The sequence below is a fragment of the Lynx rufus genome, unplaced genomic scaffold (genome assembly GCF_022079265.1).
Source record: "Lynx rufus isolate CCGP_SWC_20201006 ecotype Redwood Valley unplaced genomic scaffold, mLynRuf1.p SCAF_1, whole genome shotgun sequence".
Lineage (NCBI taxonomy): Eukaryota > Metazoa > Chordata > Mammalia > Carnivora > Felidae > Lynx > Lynx rufus.
The window spans coordinates 208,747,464-208,766,804 of record NW_025814823.1 but is presented as its reverse complement, the minus strand read 5'-3'; the positions used below and the strand labels follow the sequence as shown (position 1 = coordinate 208,766,804).

General features: G+C 40.9%; 1 protein-coding gene across 1 annotated transcript in view; it reads left to right on the top strand.

The window, feature by feature from the left end:
- EGFLAM (EGF like, fibronectin type III and laminin G domains) overlaps positions 1-19,341 on the top strand; it is a 178,221-nt gene that overhangs the window by 46,595 nt on the left and 112,285 nt on the right. The window contains exons 2-3 of the mRNA XM_047073875.1: positions 15,366-15,475; positions 16,577-16,660. Of these exons, the coding sequence (XP_046929831.1) occupies positions 15,366-15,475; positions 16,577-16,660 (194 nt within the window). The remainder of the gene's footprint in view (positions 1-15,365; positions 15,476-16,576; positions 16,661-19,341) is intronic.

The window sequence follows — 19,341 nt, the reverse complement described above, 5'->3', positions numbered from 1 at the left end:
TCATTTGTGCCTCCTACACACAGAGTTTAGAGCCACCAGCCTGACTCTGACACCCTTAATGTTGCATTCCACTGCTTTGCAGAAAACAAGTTTCATTTAGTTATGAACACATACTCTTCAGAGGAGAGTAAATGCAGAGAGAAGGAAACTGTATCCCCTAGGATCTGGAAAGACCAGAAAACCACCAAGGGAGTCTGGACAAATGGTAAACATGTTCCACGGCTCGCACCTCCCTGAACAGCAGCTGGTGCTGTTGCTTCCAGGCACTGAGTTGAGGAGGATTCTGAGGCCTGCACGAATAGGAGAGAATTGATACCTTGTGATTAATTTGATGTTGAAGGTGACTTCCAGGCTTTTGGGAATCGTGGTGGATGGTAATGCCACCTAGCAGGACAAGGATTACTGACGCGGCTGAAGTTAAAGAGAAAAGGTGACAAACTCAGTTTTGACATGTGAAGTTTGAGAAGCCCATGTGACACCTGGGTCCACTTGGCAGTTAGGGACATAGACCTGCCCTTCTGGAAGAGGTGGCTGGGCTGGAGAAATAGACTGGGGAGCCACCAGCATCTATGTAGGGGTGAGTGGCGGGGATGGGAGCCCCCGGGAGGAGGGCACCTAGTGGGGGTCGAGAAGAAGAGGTTGTGCAGAATCGCCAAGAAAAAGTCGAGGAGGAAGAACAATTCTACCTCATTACTCACTGTCTCTGCCTCCTGCCCCATTGATAAGATTTTATGTCAACCCCGTTCAGACTTCAGTTTCTTCATCTGGAAAATGGGAATAATTTCTCTCTCCTGTGTCCCATATTGTCATGCGGATCAATTGATTTCTGGTGATGTTGGGTCGAACAAATGTATTTACTACTGGTCCTTCCCAAATTCCACTCAAATGATTGTAATTTGGGGCAAAGAGCAGGACAAAAGGGAATAGGCAGAAGATGGCAGTGAGACATTTTGGAAACTGACATGCACACAGGCCAATGGCAATGGATTTAGAAACCAAAGAATGACGATTGCCAGGACAGCAGTGAGGGGAGATTCAGAAGCTGACTACTATTTGAGGAATGCTTTCAAGTTTATAGGGGTTTTCTCCTGTATCTCTCTTTATCTTTCCTCAGATAGATCTCTCTTTCATTTTCAAGAAACCAACCTTCAAGGGGGAAAGATGGTGGTACATGGTATGGATAAACCACAGTCTATCCATTCTCTTACTGCTGGACAGTTACGTTGTTTCCAGTAAAAATAATGTGTAGACAAAAGCAAAGTATGCAAACCTACATGGGGATAAGACACAGAACACCAAAGGGTTGTTCCCTCTGGAAGAGAAGAAGGAAAAGGAAAGGAATAGAGAATGGAGATTTGGCTGTATTTTATTCCTCGTCCCCATATTTATTTATTTATTTTTTTAGCTTTATTGAGATATAAGTGACATATAACGTTGTGTAAGTTTAAGGTGTACAATGTGATAATTTGACATACACAGTTGATTTACTTGTTGAGAAATGATTGCCTCAGTGAGGCTAGCTGATGCATTTATTACATCGGTAAGAACTTTTCACATTTATTCTCCCAGCAGCTTTCCAGCATTGTAAACTGTCGTCACCATGCTGTACGTTAGGTCCCCAGAACTTACTTATAACTGGAAACTTGTATACTTGGGCCACCATTACCCATTCTCCTCCCCACCCACCCCCAATCTACTCTGTTTCTAGGGGTTTGACTTTTTTTTTAGATCCCACATACAGATGAAATAAAACAGGATTTGCTTTTCTCTATCTGACTTATTTCACTTAGCACAGTGACCTTCAGGTTCATCTGTGTTGTCACGAATGGAAAGATTTCCTTCTTTTGTATGGCTCCGTAGTACTTTGCTGATCAGTGGTGGTGGTGTGTGTGTATATATATAAAACAACATCTTTACCCATTTATCCATCAATAGACATGAGTTGTTTCCCTGCCTTGGCTATTATAAATAATGCTTGAAATGAACACAGGGGTGCAGATATCTCTTTGAGATCCTGTTTTCATTTCCTTCAGATACCCAGTCATGGTAGTTCTATTTTTAGTTCTTTGAGGAACCTCCATATAGATTTACATAGTGGCTGTGCCAATTTAAACTTATTTTTTAATGTTTATTTATTTATTGAGAGAGAGACAGAGAGAGAGAGAGAGAGAGAGAGAGAGAGAGATCATGCACGCAAACAGGGGAGGAGCAGAGAGAGACAGGGAGAGAATCCCAAGTAGCTGTTAGTGCAGAGCCCGATATGGGGCGGGAGCTCATGAGCTGTGAGATTGTGACCTGAGCCGAAATCAAGAGTCCAATGCTTAACTGACTGAGCCACCCAGGCACCCTGGGGCTGTGCCAACTTACATTCCCACCAACAGTGCACAAGAAAAGTCCCTTTTCCGTACATCCTCCCCAATGTGCCATATCTCCTGTGAGGTTATATGTCATCGTGGTTTTGATTTGTGTTTCCCTGTTGGGTAGTGATGTTGAGCACCTTTCCACATATCTTTTGGCTATTTAATTGTGTATCTTCTTTGGAAAATGTCTTTCTTTGGAAAATTTTAGGTTCTCTGCCCATTTTTAATTGTAGTATTTTTGTGTTGTTTTGTTTTTGCTTTGTTTTTGTTTTGCTATTGAATTGTATGAGTTCCTTACATATTTTGGATATTAACCCCTTATCAAATATATAGTTTGCAAATATTTCTCCCATTAGATAAAATGTTAGTTATTTTGAGAAAGGAAAAACAAAATCTCATCAGTATGCAGGGCCATGGAAATGGGTGTATGTAAAGGCAGCATGCTCAGAGCACTTGGCTTCCCCACCAGCTCTAGTTTAGAATCTTCATGAAGGTCAGGGACCTGTCCTTCCTCTCTGAGACACTGTGAATGAGACATGGCCCTGGCCATCCTCCACCCATGTTCTGGGAGACCCCGTGGCCATGCCCCTGTAACTTCCATTGTTGTGAGACACAATTTAGTTTTTTTTTTTTTTTTTTTTTTTTTTTTTTTTTTTAAATTTTTTTTTTTTTTCAACGTTTATTTATTTTTGGGACAGAGAGAGACAGAGCATGAACGGGCGAGGGGCAGAGAGAGAGGGAGACACAGAATCGGAAACAGGCTCCAGGCTCTGAGCCATCAGCCCAGAGCCCGACGCGGGGCTCGAACTCACGGACCGCGAGATCGTGACCTGGCTGAAGTCGGACGCTTAACTGACTGCGCCACCCAGGCGCCCCAGTGAGACACAATTTAGAATCAGAGCTGCTCTAGAGAATCCAGGGCATAGGGAGCAAAAACTTTTGGAAAATCCTGTTCTGATAGAGCCAGCCACCAAAGTAGGGAGGAGCACGAGAGTGCCTGTTCTGTATTCTTTCCAATGCCAGGTCACCCCAATAGCACTTCTGTTGCTACCAGTTGACAGTGCTGTGTGGCACTGCTCATGACAGCGATAGCCTCCTTCCTGGGTGCCTTCGTTTTACCATGACGATTAACTTCTGGTACAGGAATAATATTTTATGCAGATATGTTACCTTTGGTGGTTAAGAGCTAATAGATCTGCTTCATTAATTGCCAACTATTTTTAGCCTTCCCATTAAATGGAGAGAGACAGATTGCATCCGTGAGACAACAAAGCTTGCCTTAAGGCAACTAATACAAGCTTCATGAAGCAGTTGTCTGTGGATCTCCTTTGCTACAAAGGAGCAATGGTCTTTGACTATAAAAATACTTTACACAGGGGCGCCTGGGTGGCTCAGTCAGTTAAGCGGCCGACTTAGGTCATGATCTCGCGGTCAGTGAGTTCAAGCCCCGCCTCGGGCTCTGTGCTGACAGCTCAGAGCCTGGAGCCTGTTTCCGATTCTGTGTCTCCCTCTCTCTGACCCTCCCCCGTTCATGCTCTGTCTCTCTCTGTCTCAAAAATAAATAAACGTTAAAAAAAAATAAAAAAAAATACTTTACAGAGTAATTTTTAAAAATCATAAAAAAAATAGACTAACATTCTACAAAGCTTACCGAATAGAAGAAAACAGAAGGAAGAAAAATCATCTTTAATCTCAGCCACCCTAACATAACAATTGCTTTTTACTCTTGCCTTCAAATTATTTTCGAGTACTTCCTAGAAGTCTAGTAATAGTATCCATGGCAATTGGGCATACTTTTTATTTAATACCACATCATATTTTTTGCTGAAGAGTGATACAAGCTTCACTTTTGGAGCACCTGGGTGGCTCAGTCAGTTGAGCCTCTGACTCTTGATTTCGGCTCAGGTCATGATCTCATGACCTGAGTTCAAGCCCCACGTTGGGCTCTGTGTTGGCAGTGTACAGAGCCTTCTTGGGATTCCCTCTCTCTTTCTGCCCCTCACCCACTTGCTCTGTCTCTGCCTCTCTCAAAATAAATAAACTTAAAAAAATAAAATTGAAATAAACTTTTAATTCTGAAAGAAATTTAGATTTATAGATAGTTGCAAAGATCAAAGAATTCCTGTCCTCCTTTCACCCAGTTTATCCTCGTGCTAACGTCTTCCATAACCATGGCACATTTGTCAAATCTAAACAATTAATTAGTGATAGGGGCACCTGGGTGGCTCCGTCGGTTAAGCGTCCGACTTCGGCTCAGGGCATGATCTTACGGTCCGTGAGTTCGAGCCCCGCGTCGGGCTCTCTGCTGACAGCTCAGAGCCTGGAGCCTGCTTCGGATTCTGTGTCTCCCTCTCAATAAATAAATAAAATCAAAAATTAAAAAAAATAAAAAATTAACTAGGGATAGTACTAAGTAGTCACAGTACCATATTATCAACTGAACTACAGACTATTAGGATATCACTGGGTTTTCCACTAATGTCCTTTTCTGTTCCAGATCCAATCCAAGATACCACTTTATGTTTAGTCAAATCTCATTTTTTAAAAAAATGTTTATTTATTTCTGAGACAGAAACAGAGCATGAGTTGGGGAGGGGCAGAGAGAGAGTGGGGACACACAATCCGAAGCAGGCTCCAGGCTTCGAGCTGTCAGCACAGAGCCAATGTGGGGCTCGAACCCACAAACCGCCAGATCATGACCTGAGCCGAAGCCGGACACTCAACCGACTGAGCCACCCAGGCGCCCCTCAAATCTCATTTTTAATGTCTATATTACAGCCCACCTGTGAAATACACCACTAATGGCCTACCACCCTGATTCTAAATATCTAGATTATTTATATTTTTTCTGTATCACAAGTGATCACAGGCAGAACATTTTCATGTGAGTGGTCTTCTCTTCTTTTAAGATTCTTTCCTCATGGAAGACTGTAACCACACTTCGAGAGCCCAAGGAAAGGAACATATTTATGGCTTTGGATATCACTGCACATTGCCAAATTGTCTTCCAAAATGCCTGTGCTCATTTACACTGTCACAAGTAATTTTTTGAGAGTAGCACATTCATGTACTCTTGTCAATATTAGTTACTATCACTTAAATATTTGGCTAATTTAATAGGTAAGAAGGACATCTCAATTTTTAAAAATTGTATTTATTTGATAACTAGCAAATTTGAATATTTCACCATGCACGTTTACCAGCTATACATTCTCTTTTGTGAGTTGTCTCCTCATATTTTATTTATTAGGGTCTGAATATGTCTTTTTTTAATCAATATGTATGAGTTTTAAAATAAAGATAGCCCTTGGCCTGTCATTTTGCTGCAATCGTTTATCCTTCAGTCTGTTGTTTTGATTTTCTTTTGCAATTTTTGAAGAGCATAGTGAAAGTTTTATGGTGCAGAATTCATCATTTTCTTTTGATTTATTCTCTTTACCTTTTTTAAGGTTAGAAAGGCTTCTCCTCAAAAACAAAAATCTGATTTTAAAATCCAATTCTCTTCTATAATTTGATTTCCAGCCTTTCACCATTTGATTCATCTGGAATATTTTTGGTGTTTGGTCCGAATGTCTGACCTGGCCATGTCTTGCTCACCAGCTGCCCACGACCACACCTCCCTCATCACTGTAACGGCCATCTTTGTGTTCCCAGACACTGAATGGCCTAAACCCTCCTCCCCTGTGTTGCCCAAGGCAGAATCCTTGCAGCTTTCCTGACTCCTTTCCTTCGCCCCCACATTGACCCAACTACAACGCCTCAGTGGTTCCATTATGTGATTCTTCTTCCTGCTTTTGGGGGAAGAGTACGTACTGCTTTTTGTGCTTGGAACGCTTTCCCGCCCCCACTTTGCCTCAGGTGCATCCTTGCCATTGCCTCAAAAGTGCCCCACATCTCCCCTTAGGCTTATCACACCCAGTGGTAATGTCCTGCTAACTCGTTCCTGGTCCTCTATCTCTCTCATCTTTAATGTAGCCTCACTGACTAACCCAGTGCTTCATACATACAGGAACTCGATACATACTTGCTATGTATGTGAAAGATTTAATGAATGAGTGAATATGCCAGTAAAATAGAAGTCGTACCTAACTGTGTCCCAGCAGGGCTCGGCCAGAATATTTTCCTACAGAATATGAAAGTAAAGGGGATAGCATATTGGAATTTATGCTTTGTATGGTACGAATATGTCATAGAACCTATAGCTTGCTCCTTCAACATCTATTCATCCTCCTTCTAGGTGCCGTTACTGTAACGCACAGGCTGGAAAAATTAAAACGACATTTTCCAGACTGCCTTGCAGGCAGTATTCTGGATGTAAATTAGGTTCCGCCAATGGGATGCATTCTTGGGACAAATGGAAGACAGGAGTGGGATGAAGGCCACTTTCCTCCTGCTGTTTCTCCTGCTAAGCGAGGCCATCAAAACATGAGAACTCATCCTTCCAAAGCTCACCCCCACATCAGCGGGTGTGTGAAGGCAGCTTGTAGTCTATTGACAGGACTGAATGTGAAGGCAGAGGCTTCTTAGTTTTGGGTCACCACTATAGCTAGTCAGTCTCTCTCTCTCTCTCTCTCGAAATACATACATCTATGTATTTATCTATCTATAAAATACAGTGAACGGAGGGTTCTAAATTCCATTCCACTGGCCTTCTCACCAATTTTGTCACCATGCTTGTGCTTCAAATACTCAGAGTGTTTTCTGTTTCTGTGAACAATGGCAGATATACAAAAGACATGAGAACTGGTGTCCTGCTTATTGACCCAAGCAGCCCGCCTTGATCAGTTGTCATTTTCCCCAAAGTAAATGGAGAAAGTTCTATTCCTAGGACTTAGGATGAAGGTGTGCTTACTGGTTATTCTATGGTTCGGTGAGGGTCTGATAAGTCATTTCTACTCTGTTTCCCCCCACTTGCCAGTCTCCTATGAGATTTTGTTAGCATAAACCTCTTAACTTGGCAGGAAAGCTGGCCAGTAGTGGTTAATTACACAGCTAGACCCCAAAATAAAAATATGCAGAGAAAATACAGGTGAATGATTAGGATGTTTAACCTAGTAAGAGTTCTTTTACATCAATAAGAAAAAAATTAACAACCCAATTGAAAAAATGTACAAAACACATGAATAGATGAAGAAAAATAGCCAAAGAAGATATTAAAATATTCAATTCTTTTCTTATCAAATTAGCAAAGACTTTTAAGTAATACTCAGATCTGGTGAAGGTGTGTTACTTCTACTGGGCATCCTCATACACCTCCATAAGCTTCTAAACTGGTTAATTTTTCAGATGTTAGTTGGGTAATATTTATAAAAAGTCTTTAAAATATACATTCTTGGGGCACCTGAGTGACTCAGTTGGTTAGGCATCCGACTTCAGCTCAGGTCATGATCTCACGGTTCTTGAGTTCGAGCCCCGTGTCGGGCTCTGTGCTGACAGCTCAGAGCCTGGAACCTGCTTTGTATTCTCTCTCTCTGTCTCTCTCTGTCTCTCTCTCTCTCTCTCTCTTCTCCTCCCCCACTTGTGCTCTCTCTCAAAAATAAATAAATATCATAAATAAATAAATAAATAACTAAATCAATAATCCATTCTCTAAGATCAATAGTTCTCAACTGGAAGCAATTTTGCTCCCAGGAGACATTTAGCAATGTCTGGAGATTATTTTTGGTTTTTCCAGCTATGTTTGGGGCATCTAGTGAGCTGAGAGCAGTGATGCTACTCAGCATCCTACAGTGCACAGGAGAGTTCCCACAAAACACCTCTAGCCCAAAAGGTCAATGGTGTGGATACTGAAAAATTCTGTCCTAGATACAAGAATTCTGCTTTAAGAATTTGCCCAAATGAATAAAATCAAATGAGTTTAATCCTTTGTGGAGACCAGTAAGTCAGTCCATTAAAACTTAAAATGCATATACCCATAATTTCAAACATTTTAATTCCAGTATACTTAACATATGGTGTATATTAGTTTCAGTTGTACAGTATAGTGATTCAACACTTCCGTACATGACTCAGTGCTCATCAGGACTAGTAGATTCTTCATCCCCTTCACCTGTTCACTCATCCCCCCACCCACCTCCTCCCAGGCAACCAACAGTTTGTTCTTTATAGTTAAGATTCTATTTTTTTGTCTCTTATTTTTCTTTGTTCATTTATTTTGTTTCTTGAATTCCACATTTGAGTGAAATCATATGGTATTTGTCTTTCTCTGACTGACTTATTTCACTTAGCATTATACTCTCTAGCTTCATGTTATTGCAGTTGGCAAGATTTCATTATTTTTATGGATGAGTAATTTTCCTCTGTGTGTGTGTGTGTGTGTGTGTGTGTGTGTGTGTGTGTCACATCTTCTTTATCCATTCATCTATCAATGGAAACTTGGTTGCTTCAATAATTTGGCTACTGTAAAAGCATAAGAGACTCTTAAAAACAGAGAACAAACTGAGGGTTGATGGGGGGTGGGAGGGAGGGGAGGGTGGGTGATGGGTATTGCGGAGGGCACCTTTTGGGATGAGCACTGGGTGTTGTATGGAAACCAATTTGACAATAAATTTCATATATTGAAAAAATAAAAATAAAATAAATAATTTGGCTACTGTAAATAATTCTGCAATAAACATAAGGGTGTATCTTCTTCCTTCTAAACTGGTTAATTTCTTAACCAGTTGTTTCTTGTGTTTTTTATTTTAGCCCTTCTGACAGGTGTAAGGTGATATTTCATTGAGTTTGATTTGCATTTCCCTGATGATGAGTGAGGTTGAACATTTTTTCATGTGTCTGTTGGCTATATGTATGTCTTCTTTGGAAAAATGTCTGTTCATGTCTTCTGCCCATTTTTAATTTGGATTATTTGTGTTATATAAATTCTTCATGTATTTTGTTTTTTTAAAAATTTTTTTTTAATTTTTATTTTTTATTATGAAATTTATTGTCAGATTGGTTTCCATACAACACCCAGTGCTCATCCCAACAGGTGCCCTCCTCAATACCCATCACCCACCCACCATGCCCTCCCACCCCCTATCAACCCTCAGTTTGTTCCCAGTTTTTAGGAGTCTCTTATGTTTTGGCTCCCTCCCTCTCTAACCATTTTTTTCCCTTTCCCTCCCCCATGGTCTTCTGTTAAGTTTCTCAGGATCCACATAGGAGAGAAAACATATGGAATCTGTCCTTCTGTGTATGACTTATTTCACTTAGCATAACACTCTCCAGTTCCATCCATGTTGCTACAAAAGGCCAGATTTCATTCTTTCTCATAGTTCTGCATGTATTTTGGATACTAACCCTTTATCGGATGTCATTTGCAATATCTTCTCCCATTGCATAGGTTGCTTTTTAGTTATATTGATAGTTTCCTTTGCGGTGCAGAAGCTTTTTATTTTGATGTAGTCCCAATAGTTTATTTTTGCTTTTGTTTTCCTTGCCCCAGGACACATATCTAGAAAAATGTTGCTATAGCCAATGTCAGAGAAATTACTGTCTGTGCTCTTTTCTTAGGATTTTTATGGTTTCAGTTCTCACACTTAGGTCCTTAATCCCTTTTGATTTTATTTCTGTGTGTGGTGTAAGAAAGTGGTCCACTTTCATTCTTTTGCATGGGGCTGTCCAGTTTACCAATGCCATTTGTTGAAGAGACTGTCTTTTTCCCATTGCATATTCTTGCCTCCTTTGTTGAAGACTAATTGACCATATAATCATGGGTTTATTTCTGGGCTCTCTAGTGTGTTCTGTTGATCTGTATTTAGTTTTGTGCCAATATTGTACTGTCTTGATAACTACAGCTTCATAGCATATCTTGAAATCTGGGATTGTGATACCTCCAGTTTGTTCTTTTTCAAGATTACTTTGACTATTCAGGGTCTTTGGGGGTCCATACAAAGTTTAGGATTATTTGTGCTTGTTCTGTGAAACATGCTTTGGTATTTTGATAGAGATTGTATTAAATTTGTAAGTTGCTTTGGGTAGTACAGACATTTTAACAATGTTCTTCCAATCCATGAGCATGAAATATCTTTCTATTTGTGTCATCTTCAATTTCCTTCATCAATGTTTTATAGTTTTTAGAGTACAGGTCTTTCACCTCCTTGGTTAAGTTTATTCCTATACATTTTGTTATTTCTGGTGCAATTGTAAATGGGATTGTTTTCTTAATTTCTCTTTCTGCTATTTCATTGTTAGTGTGTAGAAATGTAATAGAATTCTGTATAATGATTTTGTATCCTGTGACCTTATGAATTCAGTTATCAGTTCTAGTAGCTTTTTGGTGGAGTGTTTAGGGTTTCCTATGTATAGTATCAGGTCATCTGTAAATAGTGGAAGTTTTACTTCTTTCTAACCAATTTGGATGCCTTTTCTTTTTCTTGTCTGATTGCTGTGGTTAGGACTTCCAGTACTATGTTGAATACAAGTAGTAATAGTGAACATCCTTGTCTTGTTCCTGATCTTTGGGGGAAAGCTTTCAGGTTTTCACCAGAGTATGATGTTTGCAATGAGTTTTTCATATATGGGCTTTATTATGTTGAGGTATATTCCTCTAAACCCACTTTATTGAGGGTTTTTGTCATGAATGGATGTTGTACTTTGTTAAATGCTTTTTCTGTGACTATTGAATGATCACATTGTTTTTACCCTTTCTCTTTTTGATGTGATGTATTATGTTGATTGATTTGTGACTATTGAACTACCCTTGCATCTCAGGAATAAATGCCTGTTGATAGTAGTGAATGATTTTTTTAAATGTACTATTGGATTTGGTTCACTAATATTTTGTGGAGGATTTTTATGTCTATAGTTCTCTCTTTTTTGTTTTTTGGTAGTGTCTTTATCTGGTTTTGAGATCAAGGTAATGCTGACTTCGTAGAATGAATTTGGAATCTTTCTTTCCTCTCCTATTTTTTTGGAATAGTTGAGAAAAATACATTATTAACTCTTTAAATATTTGGCAAAATTCACCTGTGAAAGCTGTCTGGTCCTGGACTTTTGTTTTTGGGCATTTTTTGATTACTGATTCAATGTCAATGCTGGTAATACATCTGTTCAAATTTTGTATTTCTTCCTGATTTCGTTTTGGGAGGTTATATGTTTCTAGAAATTTATCCATTTCTTCTCGGTTGGCAATTTGTTGGCATATAATTTTTTATAATATTCTCTTATAATCCTTTGCATTTCTGTGGTGTCAGTTTCTCCTCTTTAATTAATTTGTGATTTTGTTTATTTGAGTCTTCTCTATCTCTCTCTCTTTCTTTTCTCTGATGGGTCTGGCTAATGTTTTATCAGTTTTGTTGATCTTTACAAAGAACCAGCTTCTGGTTTCATTGATCCAGTTTACTGGTTATTGTGTGTGTGTGTGTGTGTGTGTGTGTGTGTGTGTTTAGTTTTTAGTTTTTATTTCATTTATTTCTGTTCTCATCTTTATTATTTCCTTCCTTATACTGGTTTTGAGTTTTGTTTGTTCTTTTTCTAGCTCCTTTAGGTGTAAGGTTACGTTGTTTATTTGAGATTTTTCTTGCTTTTTGAGGTAGGCCTGTATTGCTATAAGCTTCCCTCTTAGAAGTGCTTTTGCTGCATCTGAAAGATTTTGGACTATTGTGTTTTCATTCTCATTTGTCTCCATGTATTTTTTATTTCCTCTTTGATTTCTCAGTTGACCCATTCATTGTTTAGAAGCATATTATTTAACCTCCATGTATTTGTGGTCTTTGAGATTTTTTTCTTGTGATTGATTTTTCTTTTCTTTTCTTTTCTTTTCTTTTCTTTTCTTTTCTTTTCTTCTTCTTCTTCTTCTTCTTCTTCTTCTTCTTCTTCTTCTTCTTTTTCTTTTTCTTTTTCTTTTTCTTTTTCTTTTTCTTTTTCTTTTTCTTTTTCTTTCCTTTTTTTCTTTTGGTTGATCTCTATTGCCATAGAGTTGTGGTGGGAAAAGATGCATGGTATGACTACAATCTTTTTGAATTTGTTGAGACTTGTTTTGTGACCTAACGTGTAATCTATTCTGGAGATGCACTTGAAAAGAATGTGCATTTCACTGTTTTAGGATAGATGTACCCATAATCTTTAATAGGTATCCATCTAGAAATATTTGGACATGTGAGCAAAAAGGTACATACACAAATGTTCTTCTCAGCATTATTTTTAACAGTGAAATTTTGTAAACAACCTAAATGTCAATCGACAGAGTAACAGTTAATGTACATGCATGCTCTGAGTAGCAGAGTATTAGGCCTTCCCACCTCCCACTGCTCTTTTCCTGGGGTCTGATTCTCCTCTAAGCAGCCTTCTGTACTATGGATGGGATTGATAGAACTATTCCTAAGACTCCCTTCATCTTTTCACAGTTGGGAAACCAGAAAAAAAACTGATCTTTCCTTTCTGACCCCTTGGTTGAGCCAAGAAGGTGTCACATTACATAAGTCTGGCCAGTTGGATGGGACTTTAGATCTTGAACCAAGGCAGAGCTAGAGAGTAGTCGAAGACCAAATCCCTGAGTGATAGCATTGGTGGCAGTGGTAGGTGTCTATGGGCAGGGAGGGGTGGCAGCTGCCTCCTGGACTTGTAGTTCTTGCCAAGTGATGGCACTGAGCCTCTATCACTTGAGCCACTATGTTATTAAATACATTGGTGGGAGGCCCCAGCAGCAGTCTAATAAATATACACATTAGATCTCTCTTAATTGCAGACAAAATATCCTAACTGTTATGCTGGAGAATTATACACAGTTGTTAAAAAGAAGGATCATCAGGACATATTAGCAAGTGGGAAATCAAATTGAAGAACATTCATGCACTCAAGCTCTCCCATTTATTGGTCTCTGTGCTCTGAACTGGACATACCCATTTCCTGCCCTCATCGAGCTTTATTTAAAATAGCAAAATACTGGAAATAAATTAAATGTCTAACAATAGTGGAATGAGAAACAGTGGAAATTGTGGCATATGCATTACAGTAGTCCCCCACCTATCTGCCATTTCAATGTTGTTGGTTTCAGTTACCCACCATCAACCACAGTCTGGAAGCAGATGATCCTCCTTCTGACATGTCATCAAAAGGTTAATAGCAGCCTAACACTATGTCACAGTCCCCACATCATTCACCTCACTGTATCTCATCATGTAGGTATTTTATCATCTCACGTCATCACAAGAAGGGTGAGTACAGCACAACAAGATCTTTTGAGAGCGAGACCTCACATAACTTATACTACAGTATACTATTATAATTGTGCTATTTTATTATTAGTTATTGCTGACCTCTTACTGTGCCTAATTATTAAAGTAAACTGTCACAAGTATATATTTATAGGAAAAAACTTAGTATATATAGGTTTTGGTACTATCTGTGGTTTTGGGCATCCACTGGGGGTCTTGGAAAGTATCCTGCACTCATAAGGGGGAACAACTATACTTTCAGTTTATATATATGTATATATATGTATGTGTATATATATATATACATATATATATATATACACACACACACACACACACACACACATATATACACACATACTATATATACAAAGTGAAAATAAGATTTAAAATTATGACTGTATATATACTTATTATATATAATGAACACAACAAAGAAAAATAAAAATTATATATACATATATAAATTTGTATGTACATGTATTTGTGTGTGTGTGTGTGTGTGTGTGTGTGTATATATATATACAAAAAAAATGTTATATAACCAAAGGAGGTACTGTATTCAAATGTTGACAGGACTCATTTCTATTTTTAGAGAATTTTTTAAAGTTTATTTTTCTTTTTTAATATTTTTTTAACATTCATTAATTGTTGAGAATGAGAGAGACAGAGCACGAGTTGGGGAGGGGCAGAGAGAGAGGGAAACACAGAATCCAAAGCAGGCTCCAGGCTCTGAGCTGTCAGCACAGAGCCCAACGTGGGGCTCGAACTCACAGACTGTGTGATCGTGACCTGAGCTGAAGTTGGACGCTCAACTGACTGAGCCACCCAGGCGCCCCTAAGTTTATTTCTTTATTTTGAGAGAGAGAGAGAGAGACAGAGCATAAAAGCAGGGGAGGGGCAGAGGGAGGAGAGGGACAGAATCCCAAACAGGCTCTGCACTGCCAGCGTGGAGCCCAATGGGGGGCTCCCACTCACAAACCGCGCAATCGTGACCTGAGCTGAAACCAAGACTCAGACGCTTAACTGACTGAGCCACCCAGGCACCTCAACAGGACTCATTTCTAAATGTAATTTTTTTGTATTTTCTCAATTTTGGCAATCCACATCTAGTATATTTATAAATCTAAAATGCATTATTTGTAATCATAAAATCTAAGGTAAGGATACAGTAAAACATTTGAAATTTCCTAACCCTGTTTTACACTTAACCATATTTTTGAAATGTTCTGGAATAAGAATATATATAAACAGACATAGCTATATAACATACATAATATGTATATATATATATATATATATATATATATATATATATGCTACTAAATAAAATCACCATCTTCCTTTAATACATTCCAAGCTCCTAGAGTCAAGTTGGAAGTGTTTGGTCTGTGCTACCCTGACTCTCCCTTTACTGGTCCCTGGGGCATTAGAAGTTACAGAAGGGAGGCACCCGACTTTGACTCAGGTCATGATCTTGCAGTTCACAAGCTCGAGCCCCGAGTCAGGCTCTGGGCTGACAGCTCAGAGCCTGAAGCCTGCTTCAGATTGTGTCTCCCTCTGTCTCTGCCCACCCCTGCTCACACTCTTGTCTGTCTCTCTCAAAGATAAAAAAACATAAAAAAATTAAAACAAAAAAGTTAACAGAAGAGACTGAGAGAAATAGCTGGGCTGATTTCCCTACCATTGCCAGTTTGGGAGGGGATAGCAGAATTCTGGTGAAGTCAGCTGATAGAGGTGTGGCATACCAGAGAGATGTCTGCATTTCTGTCCTGTGGCATCATCTTGAAGTATGCTCTCCATCTGTAAGTACACTCAAGGTGGGATGCGTGGAGCCTCTAACATAATCTCTTTTGCTTTGGGGCAGGCAAGGTTGGACCTCCTCTCGATATCATGCTGTACCCACTGAACTGCACAGATTTCAGCATCCAGTGGAAAATGCCAAGGCATCCTGGGAGCCCCATCATTGGGTATACCGTGAGTACCTGGGCACAGGAATTTCTGTAGTGGGTGTGGTTGGGGTAACTGTGCTGTTCCCACCCTTGCTCTGTCTATATATGGTCTCCTTATATCAACCCTCCCATATTAATAACTCCCCCAGTCTCCTTACATGAAACCAGAGGAAATGTTTCCCTTTTAAGGGTGTTTATAAGTGCCTGAAAGTCAGTTAGGATCTTTGGAGTCCTCACTCTGCTCAGGGATGGGAAAATATAAACTAAGTAGAAGATGTGGTTCTTGCTATCCAGTTACCCACAGTCAAGTTCAGAGGCTAAATAGCAGAAGCATGGGAAGTAATAGGGAGTCACTGTGGAATGTTGTCAATAAATACAAAATACTGTAAAATCTAACTTGAAGCAAAGGGATGGACAGGCAAAGTGGGGGAGGGAACAGAGAATGTGTTCCTACCTGACAGAGGTTACAGGTTTGACTGATTTCCGTTCACTAAAATGTTTTGTTTGAACAGGGTTTTTAAAAACAAGTCAACTTTTAGGAGTTAGGAGATTTCAGATAAATGTTTAGAGTTCTGAAATCTCTGGGGACGTCCAGAGAGCTGGCCACACTGGGCACCACATTCCTATGGGGCTCCAAGCCCCCTGGAGCTGGGCTGCCCACTTGAGGTCAAACGGAAGCTCCCCCAATAACGCCAGGACCTGCATCTCCCTACTGCCGCCCTTGCACACACACACACACACACACACACACACACACACACACACACAGGTCCTCATCCCATCATCGGCTTCTTAAAGCAGAGAGATGTGTTTCTGAAGTCATGTTGTATCCAAAGTGGGAAGATGGAAGATTGCCTGAGAAAGTCGTGGTTTGGGGAAAAATAGTAGGAGCTGGGTCCAGCCCTCTCTATCCCATTTCACTAATACGTGTCTCCCTTCTGGCTTCTGAGTTTGCAAGCCCGGCCAGGTCAAGCTGATGTTTGTTGCCTCAGAACAGGTGTCTGTGAGGAGAGGCGGTGCCCCTCAGAACCCACTGCTGTTGTAAGTGGAGTTAGAACCCCAGAACCTTGATCTGGTAGAGGAGTGCTGGCCCTACTCTCACCCTGGACGTCTGTGTCTTTTCCAGGTCTTCTACTCCGAGGTCGGCGTCGATAAATCCCTGCAGGAGCGGTCCCATAGTGTGCCACTCAGCCAGGACATCCCTGCCCTTGTGAGTATCTCCATCATGGCAGCTCCCACAAAGACACAGCTGCGGTTGGCATTTCAGCGATATCCAGAAGGATTTCTAATCGTGTGTGTGTGTGCGCGCGCATGCTGTATATGTAATAATAATAACCATTTGTATAGTCCCCTGGAATTTACAAATGTCTTTCATGCACATTCCCTCTCCACACGCATCTATATCTCCAGAAAGGCAGCAGTATGAAGAAAGTTCTGGCATAAACACTTCCATCCTGGACTCAACCCATCCCATTCGTCATGTGAGAAAACAGCCACCTTACAGCTGTTTCCCCCCTTTTTGTCTTCATAAAGTTCGATTCCATTTTTTAAAAAAATCCCAGTAAAGCTTTATAAATAAATATGACACATTTGTATCTTCCCCCGCAGCCTGGAGACACAATGCAGAAGAAAATGATGTAATTTGAAATGTATATTCCAACGGTCCAAGTTGTTTATTTTTCTTGTCAAGCTCGGCAGGCACCCCGTCCTTCCACTAACCAGTTGTTGGCTCTCCATCTATTTCTTTTCTCTCTGCTGTCAAGGTCTCTCTGGGTGAATTTTTCTGCCTTAGGCATGTTCTGTTTTCTTTCCTCCACTCTCTGCCTCCTTCCCCATTCTACTACAATTATCCTACAGGCTAGAGCCTTTTGAATTGCTCTGCAAGCAGTTAGCACCAGTGCCCAGAAAGATTGCTGTAATGGGGGCCGTGGTGCTGGGGTTGTTTGTAAGTCCTACTTAGTAAGTGTTCGCGAGGCTGGTGTGTGGAAAACCTATTTGTCGCCGGGAAGAAGTGGCCGTCACTCATTGGGCCTCTGTTACCTGCCAGGCACTATTCCTCATGCTTTATATTCATTTTTCCATTTCATATTCACAACTATCTATGACCTCATTTTACTGACAAGGACACTGAGACTCAGACAGGTGAAATAATTTCCCCGAAATCATACATTAGCGAGTAACAGAGTCAACCGTAAACCCAGGGCAGGCTGACTTCAGAGTCCTGCTCTGGCTGTTGGCTGTTTTTTTACCAAAGCTCTTCAAAAAGAAGAGATGCACATTTGCAGCTTGCTTGTCCTTTGCACGGTAGGCTTTTAGTCTCAGACTTTTGCTTCAGCTTTCCTCATTTGCCCCAGAAGCCCTCCATCCCAACTGCTATGGTTTTATCTTAAAAGGGGAGATTGGCTTAGCCCGCGTCGGAAGCCACCAGTAGAGGTTCTGTCTCACCTCGGCAGCACTGGAACTTTCAACAAGCATCTGGACCCCACCAAGGAGCCAGCAATGTCCTCAGCCACCAGCCTTCTATCTTGCAGGGGAGTGTGGCTCACTGCTCTGCCTACACCACAGTCCAGGCAGCAAGGGTACAGCGCTGGTGACAGGTGTCTGGGAGTCTGGACGGTGCCTCTGGAATCCAGTCCCTGACCCATCACATGGAGCTGGGCTGGACACTGGCATCTCTGGGGAGGTCACTGCAGTGCATACATGAAGCAGAGAGCCAGGAGGGAAATAGGCACCCTGGGCTTCCAGACATCCTTCTGGCACTTACAGGTTGAGTAACTTCGGCCGGAGTCGCCTCATCTGACTAACCCTTTCCTTTCTCCCACAAAAGGGCTATAATTGTTGTGAGTTCCAAATACAATGGTGTGTGTAAACACCTTTGGTGGGCGGACGCCTGGGTGGCTCAGTCGGTTAAGTGTCTTGACTTCGGCTCAGGTCACGATCTCACCGTCTGTGAGTTCAAGCCCTGCATCAGGCTCTTTGCCGACAACTCAGAGCCTGGAGCCTGCTTCAGATTCTGTGTCTCCCTCTCTCTGCCCCTCCCCCGCCTGCACTCTGTCTCTCTCTCTCTCTCTCTCAAAAATAAAAACCTTTGGTGTTAAAAAAAAAAAAAAGCCTTTGGTGTTAAAATGTAAAGCCAGGTACGTGTTAATGATCATTCCTGATGATCATTGCCTTTGTGTTAAATATGATCTGTGTGTTAATTACATCCAGGCATCAGAGTGTGCTATCAAATTATACCTTGCTGATTTCAACAAACTTTCATAGCTGCTACCATATACCCAGCATAGGACAACACAGACCCCCTTTTCTCGGCAGCTTTCGGTCCTCTGGGAAAATCACATTCTTACTGATACACAGTTGGAGAGCAACATAAGACCGGATGTGATCAACATGCTTAATAGACAGACTGAAGTTTTGAAGAGGGAAGATTTAGTATAAAAACAAGTGGTCAAAGTAGGTGCGGAGAATTGAAGCAGGGACAGTTTCTGGAAGGCAGATGAGAGGGAGGTGCACTGAAGTCAAAGGGAATGGTTTGAACCAAGAGGACAAGTTTGTGTGTGTGTACATGCCCGTGTGCTTGTGTGTTCAGGTAGGGAGGTGGGGGGAGGCGCAGAATATACAGAATGGGAAGAGAAATAATGCCTAGACGTACAGGCAGTGAGTCAAGAAGAGGGGAGGGGTCTGGTATAGCAGAGCAATTCTGAGTTCAGAGACTTGTATTGAGATGCTGTATTACAACAAGCTAACCTTACTGGATCTCACCTCCCTCATGGACAAAACGGGGATGCACATAATAACTGTATTATAGGGAGTATATCTCTGGTTCCCAAACTGTGTGCCAGGGTGTCCGGGGCTCTGCGCCAACCTCTCAGGGATACTGTGGAATGTCTC